Source organism: Myotis myotis, unplaced genomic scaffold (assembly GCF_014108235.1).
Source record: "Myotis myotis isolate mMyoMyo1 unplaced genomic scaffold, mMyoMyo1.p scaffold_m19_p_11, whole genome shotgun sequence".
Taxonomy (NCBI): domain Eukaryota; kingdom Metazoa; phylum Chordata; class Mammalia; order Chiroptera; family Vespertilionidae; genus Myotis; species Myotis myotis.
Genome location: NW_023416315.1, coordinates 68,581,442 through 68,593,492, shown reverse-complemented (window position 1 = coordinate 68,593,492; position 12,051 = coordinate 68,581,442). Strand labels below are relative to the sequence as shown.

Genomic DNA, 12,051 nt, shown 5'->3' with positions numbered 1-12,051 from the left:
ACTGGAGATCGAGCCTGCAACCCAGGCATGTGCCCTGACCAGGAATCGAACCATGACTTCCTGATTCATAGGTCAATGCTCAACCACTGAGCCACACTGTTCAGGAAGAACCTCTTACTTCTTAATGCAGTAAACAGCAAACACAGAGTAGAGCTCACTGATATTTTAGGGATATGTTTGGGTAAAATTATGTATTTTAACTTTTTAGGATCCATAATCCATATAGTTAATTTATACTCTGGCAAAATGATGCAAATAAATGCAATTAACACAGAGAATACTGAAAGAGAAGGAAGTCAGTCCTCGATGTGATCATTATGTAAACCAGTGGTTCTCAACCTTGGCTGCACATGAGAAAAACCTGGGAATCTTTTTAAAATCCTGATTTCTGGGCCTCATCCTCCGGAAATTCTGTTTCTTTGTTGTGGGGTGGGGCCACAACATTAGTAACAAAGAAACAGAATTTCTGGAGGATGCAGCCCAGAAATCAGGATTTTAAAAAGATTCCCAGGTGATTCTCATGTGCAGCCAAGGTTGAGAACCACTGAATACCCTCCCCCAACCCTGACAATGAATAAGAAAATTACCTTTACCCATTACAAGTACAGTGGGGCCTTGACTTACGAGTGTCCCGACTAACGAGTTTTTTGAGATACCAGCTGTCTCTCCGCCAATTTTTTGCATTGAGTTGATAGAGTAATTTGAGTTAACGAGCTCCTTAACGAGCTCGGTCTCGGAACGAATTAAACTCGTAAGTCAAGGCCCCACTGTAAAGAGTTAGGTGATGTTAGACCTATTTTAAAAAATATTGTTAACACTTCTTAAGCATATTGAAGAGAAAAGACTATCTTTGAGGTTTTTGCTCCTGGATTCTTAACAGAGAGCAACAGTATAATATATGTATCACCAAGTATTTGATTATGATTTGCCTTTATTAACATTAAAGTATTTTAAAAGTCCACGAAAAGGAGTGACTGCATTTGAAAGCATTGTCAGTAAAATTTTGCATTGTCTTACTGCTGAATTTGAGGAGTTTACATGCATGACCTTCTTAAATTGCAGTTTTTAGAAAATCATATTGAAATGGTTATGTCTCTCACAGTGTAGTTGCCTCCCACTTTAAATTCACAGGTAGTGTTTACTGCTTTCCTTGGCGGTTATAGAGACACAATTGTTTCAGACTATTGAAATCACTTTCATTTGGTAACCTAAGGAGTAAAGAGCATGAAAACCATGGTGAGGAAGGGGTTTCATAGAAACAAAAATAGAAAAGAGAGAACAGTAATAATCCAAACATTCAAACTCTTTCAGTTTTGGTCAGTTTTAATATGAAAAAACATTGAGAGCTAAAATTCAAGACTTGTTCTCAGGGAATATTTTCATTTTTACAGCCCAGAAAATTGTTCAGGGTAAGTCACTTTGAAATAGCTAAATAGTAAAGAATATTAATTTTCTCTGAAGTTTTTTGGAATTCATGCATACCATTGTATCATGGTTTTACATTTCTGAACAGCTAGAAATTTCCTGATAAAAATCAGCTCAAGAAAGTCTATGCTATAAAACGGGCCTGGGTTTGAGAAACATTTATTGTTAGTTCAGTCATGCCTTTGAAAATTCTGTAGAACTTGCATTTCCTTTGAGGCTATAGAGAGGCATAAAACAGAACATAAACAGCATGGGGATAGTGAGGAGCATAAACTTTGGCGATGGAGTGAGATTTTATAAAATAAGAGCAATAAAAGGAACCTCACTGTAATAATGCTCGCACCCCCACAGTTAGCCTGTCTCCCTAGGCAGCTCAGGTGGAGAGTGAGCAGGAATCCTCTGTCCCCCAGTAATTTGGCAGTGGGGCAGGTCCCTTGTTGGGGAGAGAGAGTCAGCTCTTAACCTTTTCTAATATTTATGGACAGATCTTGTTTTCAGATTCATATGTTCATGTACTAGAAATATGCTGACTCTAGTCTGTTGGAAAATGAACTTGAATGATCCTGGTCATTACATTCTTTGATGGGCAGCATTAGCTGAGTTTCCCTGGGGAGGAGGCAGGGAACACCAGCCCAGCCCGGACCTGCTAGAGAACACTCTCCATTTTACCTGGGGCAGCACCCCGTGTACAATTCGTTATGAGCACAAATCTGAAGAATCAAAAGAAGCAGTTGACCCTTAGTCAGAAGATGACCTTAAGGAATAGTAGCTGAATGAGAAAGTAAGTCCTGTTACTTCTCCCCCAAACCTCTGTCATTTCCCCAACTATGCTTTCATCAGCTCTGCAAAGGTTGAAAGTAAGTTTGTACTGATGAAAATTATTTGAATTTTTTATTAAATTTTTTTATCAGTCTCACTGCCCCTCTCTTCCTTCTTAGCTTCAGTCACACTGGGGTGGGAATGGGGAAGGGAGTTGGATTGGATTCATACAGGTGTATGTAGTGTTGTGTTATATAGTGTTCAGTAGTGTTGAAAACTGAAATTCAAAATTTTTATTTGGACAGATTCTGTATTTTCAAAGCTAACAAGTCTTTCTTTTTTTTGTCTTTTTTCTCTTTCCATCCAAAGGTAAATCCACATGGCTAAAATAGTTGAATAAAAATTTTAATAATTTTGTTTTTAATTTTGTAGAACTTGACCTCTTTCCTGAATTAATTGGAACTGAAGAAATAATCAAGGTATCATAGCTATACTGAATATTCAAATGTTTTAAACTTTAAAAGTCTATTATGAATTGTTCATTAGGTTTCAGATATTCTATTAAAAAAACTTTGTGTTGCATTAGTTTTTGTAGGGTTGGTTGATGAGCTTTATAGATAGTCATATAATTGGTATACATAATTTTTATATGAAGAACTTAGAAGACACTTTAATGAGTATAATAAAAACAATAGAGATACAAAGATTTGGTGATAATGAAAAATGAATCTTAAAAATAATTATAGCTATGAACTATAGCTATAAATCAGAAATTTTTTAGTGTCAAATTTTTCAAAAAGACTAAAATAATATCAATTCTCTTTTTTCCAGGTGCATTTTTACTTTTCTAATTTTTTTATCAATTCTTAATATTACTACAGTTTATTTATAACTAACTTAACTAATGATTAATAGATTGATAATAAATATGGGCCAAAATATAAATTGAATATATTTTTTGCCCATTTAATTTGAATATTTGTGTTTGGACTATTCAGATGATAATGTTTGTTCTTCAAGTAAAGGGGTGATTAAAAATATTTATACATTTTAACATTGTCTTAATTTTTAAAAGATAGAGAAACTGACTGATGTATCTAATATTTAATCCTAAACCCAAATGCACTTTTCATCTTAACTGAGATTATATGCTTAAATCCAGATGCTGTTGTTAATGTAGTATGAATGTGTGTATATGTACATGTATATGTATGAGATCATAAAGTGTGATAACTAATGCTATTATCTAGCAATAAGTAGCAATTGGGTTGTGTTTTACATGTATAATTACCTCAATACTTTATATAACTTAAAGCAATTCTCTCTTGCAAAGGATTGTTTTACCAAAATAGCCAGTTCATCTATTAACAAGAGTTCATAGAATTCAGCTAAGGGTATCTTTCTGTGAGTGTGCATGCATGCATGCTTGTGTGCACATGCGCATGGATATGTATGTACCTAGAAATTATCACCAGAATCAAGCAAAAGGCAGGAAAAAGAAAATATTTTTACACTGTAAATTCAAATCTTTAGTTTGTGTCTTAGTCCATGCTGCTATAGCAAAATACTGTAAACAGGATACCATCTAAACAACAAAAATTTATCTCTCACAGTCCTGGAACCTGGGAGTCTGAGATTAAGGTGCCAGCACGATCAGGTTCTGGAGGGGGCCTTCTGGGTGCAGGCCGCGCGCTTCTCCACATGGTAGAGAGCAGAGCAGAAGAAGCTAGCTCTCCCATGACTCTGACAAAGGCACTGATCCCACTCACGGGGTTCCCCTTTAAAACCTAATTTTAATTACCTCCCCAAGACCCCCACCTCCTAATGCCATCACATTGGGAGGGTAGAATTTCAACAGATGAGTTGAGAGGGGTGGGCACAAACATTCAGTCCATAACACTGTTCACTTTCATTGATTCATGCAGGCATGAATGACAGAGGTTGGTGAATATCTGGAATGTATTTGTAGGGGGTTTAAGCTTGAATATGGAAATGAATAGTTTGGGGATGTTTCTCAGACCCTCTTTAAATAGAATTGTATGACTTTGAAAGACAAAGTATCTCCAGCATAATCCAGGCTTTCCAATGATTTTTGAAAAATGGAAGTTGTGAAGGATAACCAGCATGGCACAGATCAAAACCATAGTGGAAGCGAGATTCACAATAACTCCATAAGAAATTATAGGAAGGAGTACCCATTAAAATATTTGTATAATCATAGAGCATGACTTACATATTCTCCTTTAAATGCTGACAAAAGGCAGTATGGCCTCATAGAGATTTGTAAGATTTGATGGGTAGGATTAATACCGTAAATGATCCATCACCTTAATCAGATACTGGGAGGTATCTGAACTTCATAAAGTCTAAAATCTGCTAGAAAAGAGAGAAATAGAAGGGAAGTGTGTATCTACGCGCATATAGTAATTTTTCCAGATTTAACAGAAGAAGAAGGTGTGTAGCATTATGTTTTAAGAAAAATTTCATAGAAATCTACAAAGCTTATGGAAGTGTGTTTGTATAAGCAGAGAAAGTAAAGCAATGCTATTGTGGGATTTGATAGAAATTGTTAGATAATATAGAGAATATATATAGATGATGTCTTTTGGGAACTTTGGTTGAAGGGGAGGAGAGAGTGGAATAATAACTAGAAATTAATTAGCGAGGGTGGAGTTGGTAGGTCCCTGTTTTGGGTGTTTTAGTGTTAGGAGGAAGTATGTGTTTGTCTATGGCTTGTATTTTCCCCATAAACAGTGAGGTCATCTGCTGTGAATGAAGGGTGAGGAGAGGAAAACAGATTTGAATAGAGCAGGAAAAAGTTTGAAAGAGTCTTGGCAGAGGATAAGAACATGGAGTGATACCAGAAACTAGGCACAAATCCAGATTTGCAAAAATGAGGAAGAGTTGAGAAAATCCATGTTGTTAAACTTAACACTGATCCTCAGCAAAACTTTCAATCAGATTATAAAACAAATGGGTAAGAACTTCTAGGAAAAGCAGAGATATCTGGCACCAACAAATTTTCCCCGAGAGTGAGTCAAGGCAATCTCTTCTCATTTCCTTTTTTATGAGGTGTTGGGGCTTGTAAATTAGTATTTTATTCAGGAAAATTATTTGGTGAAAGCACTTGGGTTGTCCTTATGAACAAAATATTAAACAATGCAAAATTACATTAAAAAATACTGACCACTAGTGAGGCAATTTGTCTAGGCCCGTGGTCGGCAAACCGCGGCTTTCGAGCCACATGCAGCTCTTCGGCCACTTGAGTGTGGTTCTTCCACAAAATACCACATGCGGGCACGCACGTACAGTGCAATTGAAACTTGGTGGCCCATGCACAGAAGTCAGTATTTTGTGAAAGAGCCGGTATTTTTTTTTTAAATATATTTTATTGATTTTTACAGAGAGAAAGGGAGAGGGATAGAGAGTTAGAAACATCGATGAGAGAGAAACATCGACCAGCTGCCTCCTGCACACTCCCTACTGGGGATGTGCCTGCAACCAAGGTACATGCTCTTGACCGGAATTGAACCTGGGACCCTTGAGTTCACAGGCTGACACTCTATCCACTGAGCCAAACGGGTTAGGGCAAGCCGGTATTTTGTGGAAGAGCCACACTGAAGGGGCCAAAGAGCCGCATGTGGCTCGCAAGCCACGTTTTGCCGAGCCCCAGTTTGTTGACCACTGGTCTAGGGGATCTCAGAGAATATTTATTTTTAACATCAATATAATCTAGATCATTAAAGCTGAAATACTTCTCACAATTGTCATATATATGTCTTAGAAAATACTTAAAATCAAAAGAATTAAGTTCTGAATAGTTAAGCATGAAAACCAATGCAGCTTTTCATGTGTAAGAGATACATGATCATGAACACATATGGTTTAAGATTCAGATGTTATCTATTGATATTGGTCAAGTTCTACTGATTAATTCGTACTCAGTCACTTTTTTCTTTTAAGGGACATGGCCCTAAAAGATCTAATAGATGACAATGCTAACAAACTGGCAAATCATATCTCATATGGGCTAAAAATATCATATTTTGATACCTTTGGCAGTTTTGTTTCTACATATATAATTAGACATGTTATAAAATGAACAGGTTTTTTATTTTTTTAATATATTTTATTGATTTTTTTTACAGAGAGGAAGGGAAAGGGATAGAGAGTTAGAAACATCGATGAGAGAGAAACATCGATTCAGCTGCCTCCTGCACACCCCCCACTGGGGATGTGCCCGCAACCAAGGTACATGCCCCTGACCGGAATCGAACCTGGGACCCTTGAGTTCACAGGCCGACGCTCTATCCACTGAGCCAAACCGGTTAGGGATGAACAGGTTTTTTAAAAAGGCAAGTCAAAACCAGAAAGTATGGGTCTTGGTTGACCTCTCGCTAGATTGTTCCTGGGTCATTATAGTGACTAAGTGGTCATGAAAGGCTGGGTCACCTGAATGGTGTTTCCAAAGGAAACACAAAATAACTAACTAGTACTAGAAATGTATTTTGACAAGTTGTCTCTAAAATGTCTGCCTAAGTCTTAAGTGGAAAGTATTTCAAACAAAATGAAAAAAAAAAAAAACCTCTTTCTATTATGAGGTCTTAAAAATTATGATTCATTCTTAATATATACAATGAAATATGCTGAATGTGCAACTACTTTGGTCTTTGAAATAAGTTGTTTCATTGACATTTCATATTACAAAAAGCTAATTCCTGTTTAGTTTGTTGTCAGATGCACTGAACAGAGGAACAAAAAGTAATAAATACTATGTTAAATAACACTCCCAGTAACTACAATGTGTCTTCCTTTCAAAGCTGTGGTATCTATTAATTTAATTACTTCATTACATAGCATTAAAATAAAGGCAGCCATAAATAGGATATTTTCATTAAATTTAATTACTCTCTCTAGAGTAGCAGTTCTCAACCTGTGCGTCACGACCCATTTGGAGGTCGAACGACCCTTTCACAGGAGTCGCCTAAGACCATCCTGCATATCAGATATTTACATTATGATTCATAACAGTAGCAACATTACAGTTATGAAGTAGCAACGAAAATAATTTTATGGTTGGGTCACAATATGAGGAACTGTATTTAAAGGGCCAGAAGGTTGAGAACCACTGCTCTAGAGGGTGGATGATAAGGGTTATAGGATAGAGCAGCGATTTTCAACCCATGTGCTGGAACACTTTAAAACATGCGATACCTGACTCTTTAATTAGAGGCACTGACCTCTTTTCCCTTCAGTGGTTCTCAACCTTCCTAATGCCGCGACCCTTTAATACAGTTCTTCATGTTGTGGTGACCCCCAACTATAAAATTATTTTCATTGCTACTTCATAACTGTAATGTTGCTACTATTATGAATCGTAATGTAAATATCTGATATGCAGGATGTATTTTCATTGTTTGCAACCCACGGGGCTGAGAACCGCTGCCTCAGATTGTCACATAAAAAAATGACAACATCCCGGCCGGTGTGGCTCAGTGGTTGAGCATCAACCTATGAACCAGGAGGTCACTGTTCGATTCCCAGTCAGGGCACATGCCCAGGTTGCCACTCAATCTCCAGTAGGGGGCGGGCAGAAGGCAGCCGATCAACGATTCTCATCACTGATGTTTCTATCCTTCTCTCCCTCTCCCTTCCTCTCTCTGAATAAAAAAGAAAAAACATATTTGAAAAAAAATGACAACAGCCAACACAATAACCATCTGGTGTGAATAAAATAAAATTATACCTCATTGTTTTGGCAGATTGGAAAAAATATAATATATTTTTTGGTGGGCCTCAGAATTTTAGTAATTAGTTTTGGTGTGCCATGAGATGAGAAGGCCTTCTCTGGAATGGTGCTTCATGGGAAGTCCCCGAGATCCCACGAATGAAGATGACCAGTATACTGCAGTAGAAGATATTATTGAGATGTAGGTGTTCTCTTATTTCCTTATGTTCCACTAAATCTTTTTGCTTTTCAAAGGAGGAAGAAGAGGAAGAAGACACGCCTGTGAATCCTGGTAGAGACAGTGCCACAAACCAAATAAGGAGAAAGGAACCCCAAAGTTCTACCACAACAAACTACCATCGCATAGGGACTAAATTCAACGAGGCCAAGACTAACCGGTCCCCGGCACGAGGCGGAGACTTCTCTGGAAAGGGTGATATTCCCAACACGTCTCTAGATCCCACTTCCCGACCAGTCACTGAATTAGCCCCAGAAAAAGATGTTTCTTTGACATCACAGACTGTGACCAAACCTCCACTTCTCACTCTGGAAGGCACTTCAGCCTCTAAAACTGCTCTCAGATTTCCACAGGGGAACGTGTCTGGGACTGTGGAATCTCTAAGCACAGCTTCTGTAATGGAGTCTCAAGAGGTATCTACTGATCTCAGTGACGAGAGTTTACTCACCAGTGTCAAGCTCGACCCGGGAGCCGATGATTCTTCAGGCTCCAGTCCCACCACTGCTGCTGTGCCATTCACCTCCGAGAACGTAGCCCACGGGTATGAATTTTCTTCAGAAAACCCAGAGGCCATCACCTATGATGTCCTTATCCCAGAACCGACGAGAAATGTTTCCGAAGAGTCAGCATCGTCGGGTTCAGAAGAATCCCTCAAAGACCCTTCCGGGGAGGGAAGCGTGTGGTTTCCTGGCCCCACAGACGGGAGGACACAGCCCGATGTTGGATCAGGTGGCGAGGGCCTTCTCCCGACTCATCCCACCGAGATCCATGTGGACGCATCTGAGAAGACAGCCGAGTCCTCTTCTCCAGGCCCATGGGTGCCCCAGGGCCCCTCGGTCACGGATATGGAAGTGCCACCTTCTTCTTCCTTTGCCTTCTTCCCCACCGAGGTAACACCTCGCGCTTTCACTCCGTCCTCTGGGAAACGGGATTCGGTGCCCACTGTCAACGTGGTCTATTCTCAGACCACGCAGCCCGTGTACAATGGTGAGACACCTCTTCAACCTCCCTCCAGTAGTGGCGCCTTTCCTCTAGTCACCCCTGTGTTGCTTGGCCATCCGGTCCTCGACACTCCCCCTGCCGCTTCGAGTAGTGATCCGGCCTTGCATGCGACGCCTGTGTTTCCCAGTGTCCCTGTGTCATTCGACTCCATCCTGTCTTCCTCTGATGGTGCACCTTTGCTTCCATTTTCCTCTGCTTCCTTCAGTAGTGAATGGTTTCGCCATCTGTACACGGCTTCTCAGACCCTCCCACAAGTGACCTCCGCTGGGGAGAGCGCCCAGGGGTCCCTGCATGCTTCTCTGCCAGTGGCCGGGGGCGCTGTCCCGTTAGCGCCCAGCCTGGCCCAGGCCTCTCCTGTGATGGCCCATCAGGCCACTCCTCATGCTGCTTCAGAGACGTTGGAATTCGGTGGTAGTGACGCTGGCGTCCTTCATAAAACGCGTCTGTCTCCTCCAGCTGAGCCAGCCAGCAGTGATGTCACCATGCATGCACGCTCTCCGGGGCCCGAGCCTTCCTCTGCCTGGTCTCATGCCGAGGCCTCCCGACACCTCCTCACTGTTTCTTACGGTTCTGCAGTCCCTGTGCATGATTCTGTCGGTGTGTCTTCTCGGGTTTCCTTCCTTAGCGGTCCTAGCCACACACCCGTGCCGCGGCCTTCGTTAATATCCCCCACTGCACCGTGGCTGCAGCCCACCCACGGCCTCTCTGGTGATGGGGAGTGGTCTGGCGCCTCCTCTGATAGTGAGCTGCTTTCACCTGACCCAGATGGCCTGCCAGCCCTTAACATTTCTCCGCCTGTTTCTGTCGCTGAATTTACATATACGATACCTGTGCTTGGTGATGATGATGATAAGCCGCTCTCTCAAAGGGATGTAGGAGGTGGAAATCAGACTGAACTGCACATTTCTCCTTTCACTGAGATGGGTGCCCGGCCTGAAGGCGCAGTCACGCCCGGCCTGTACAGTAATGTAAATAAGTTGGATGCATCTGTACAAGAGTCCCCTGTTTCCATTTCTAACACAAAGGGCATACCTCCAGGCTCTCTTGCTTATACTACCACTAAGGTTTTTGATCATGAGATTAGTCAACCTCCAGAAAATAACTTTTCAGTTCAACCTACACATGCCGTATCTCAAGCAGCCGGCGATACTTCTCTTACACCTGTGCTTAGCGCAAAACCAGCACCCCCTGACCCCGCTTCTAGTGAAACGTTATCTCCTTCGACTCAACTCTTATTTTATGAGGCCTCCGCTTCTTTTAACCCTGAAGTATCGCTGCAACCTTCCTTTCAGGCTTCTGATGTTGACACGTTGCTTAAAACTGCTCTTTCGGCTATGCCTAGAGCTCCAATATCGGCTGCATCCCCCAAGATTGAGCACATTAGTCCTACAATACTGCATCCCATGGCATCCAGTTCTGCTTCAAGTGAAAGCATGCTACACTCCACATCTGTGCCAGTTTTTGGTGTATCACCTGCTTCTAATGTGCCTGCTGCCTCACTTCAAAGTGTAACCATTTCTTATGCAAATAAGAAAGATGTTGAACCAGTCTTGCTTAAAAGCGAAAGTTCCCAGCAAGTGGTACCTTCATTGTTCAGTAATGATAAGTTCTTCCAAACTGCCCGTTTGGAGCTTAACCATGCCTTTCCCCCAGAAGGAAGGCAGGCATTTGCTACTCCTGTTTTATCGATGGATGTACCTCCCAATACACTTTTAAATGAGTTTGTATATCCTGATGAAGCCTTCATCTCCACCAAGGGTTCCATTACCGAGGAGGTATTGGCTGGTATTCCAGCAGTTGTTTCTGATACACTTTTAACTGCTGATCATTCTGTCCCTCTCGGGAATGCGTATGTGTCTATTCCAGCCGCTTTTCCCAACAAAGATGGTTCTGTTGCCACAACCAAGTTGCTGTTTCCTTCTAAAACAATTTCCGAGCTGACTCACAGTGCCAGATCTGATGCTGAGTTAGTGGGTGGTGGTGGTGATGATGATGATGACGATGATAGAGATAGAGATGGCTTAGCTGTAAATAAGTGTATGTCCTGCTCCTTCTATAGAGAATCCCAGGAAAAGGTGATGAATGATTCAGACCCCAAGGAAAACAGTCTTGTGGATCAGAATAACCCAATATCATACTCCCTGTCTGAGAAGTCTGGAGAAGAAAGTAAAGTCACAGTTGTGACCTCAGAAAGTCAGACTTATATGGACAGAAGTCCTAATAAATCACCATCAACAATTGTGCCCTCCCCAAAGCACGGTGATGGGAAACAGGACAGTGACCTTCAGACTGCTAATGCCCTGCTTCCTTTCCCCCCGGCATCTACAGCATGGGCAGTTCTTACAGGGGACGAAGAGAGCGGATCAGGGCAAAGTGTCTCAGGTAGTCTTAATGAGAACGAGACCGCCACAGCTTTCCGTTTTCCAGATGTTAATGAAAGCTCTGTGGCTGGGGTCCTGGAAGCAGGTGACTCAGAGATAACTCCTGGTTCCCCACAGTCCTCAGCACCGACTGTTGCTAACAGGCACTCAGAAGTGGTCAGCATTTCAGAGGCAGGTTAGTGGTGCATCAAAGGGATTTTCTTCCTCAAAAAATAGAAAAATCATGAAAACATAGAAAGTTGGTAAAATGATGCATCGGTTTTTAACCAACACTTCAAATCAATTTACGGTTTTTAGAAGATGATTTTATTCATTACTTCAAATGAATACTCACTATGTGGGTGTTTTTTGTTGTTGTTTTTTTTTTGTTTTTTTTTGCTTTTTATGAAAATATTAGTGGCATACCATGTTGTATTAGTTTTAGGTGTACAACATAGGGATTCAACATTTATATACCTTATGATGTGTTCACCATGACAAGTCTATTAACCATCTGTCAGTGCAAAATTAGTATGCTA

The 12,051-nt window shown here is 41.0% G+C and overlaps 1 protein-coding gene across 5 annotated transcripts in view; it reads left to right on the top strand.

The window, feature by feature from the left end:
• PTPRZ1 (protein tyrosine phosphatase receptor type Z1) overlaps nt 1-12,051 on the top strand; it is a 181,472-nt gene that overhangs the window by 124,864 nt on the left and 44,557 nt on the right. For 3 of the 5 annotated variants that reach the window (XM_036328840.1, XM_036328839.1, XM_036328841.1), the window contains 2 exons: nt 2,617-2,663; nt 8,168-11,708. In XM_036328840.1, coding sequence (XP_036184733.1) covers nt 2,617-2,663; nt 8,168-11,708 — 3,588 coding nt within the window. The remainder of the gene's footprint in view (nt 1-2,616; nt 2,664-8,167; nt 11,709-12,051) is intronic. The other 2 variants (XM_036328843.1, XM_036328842.1) reach the window with 1 other exon arrangement.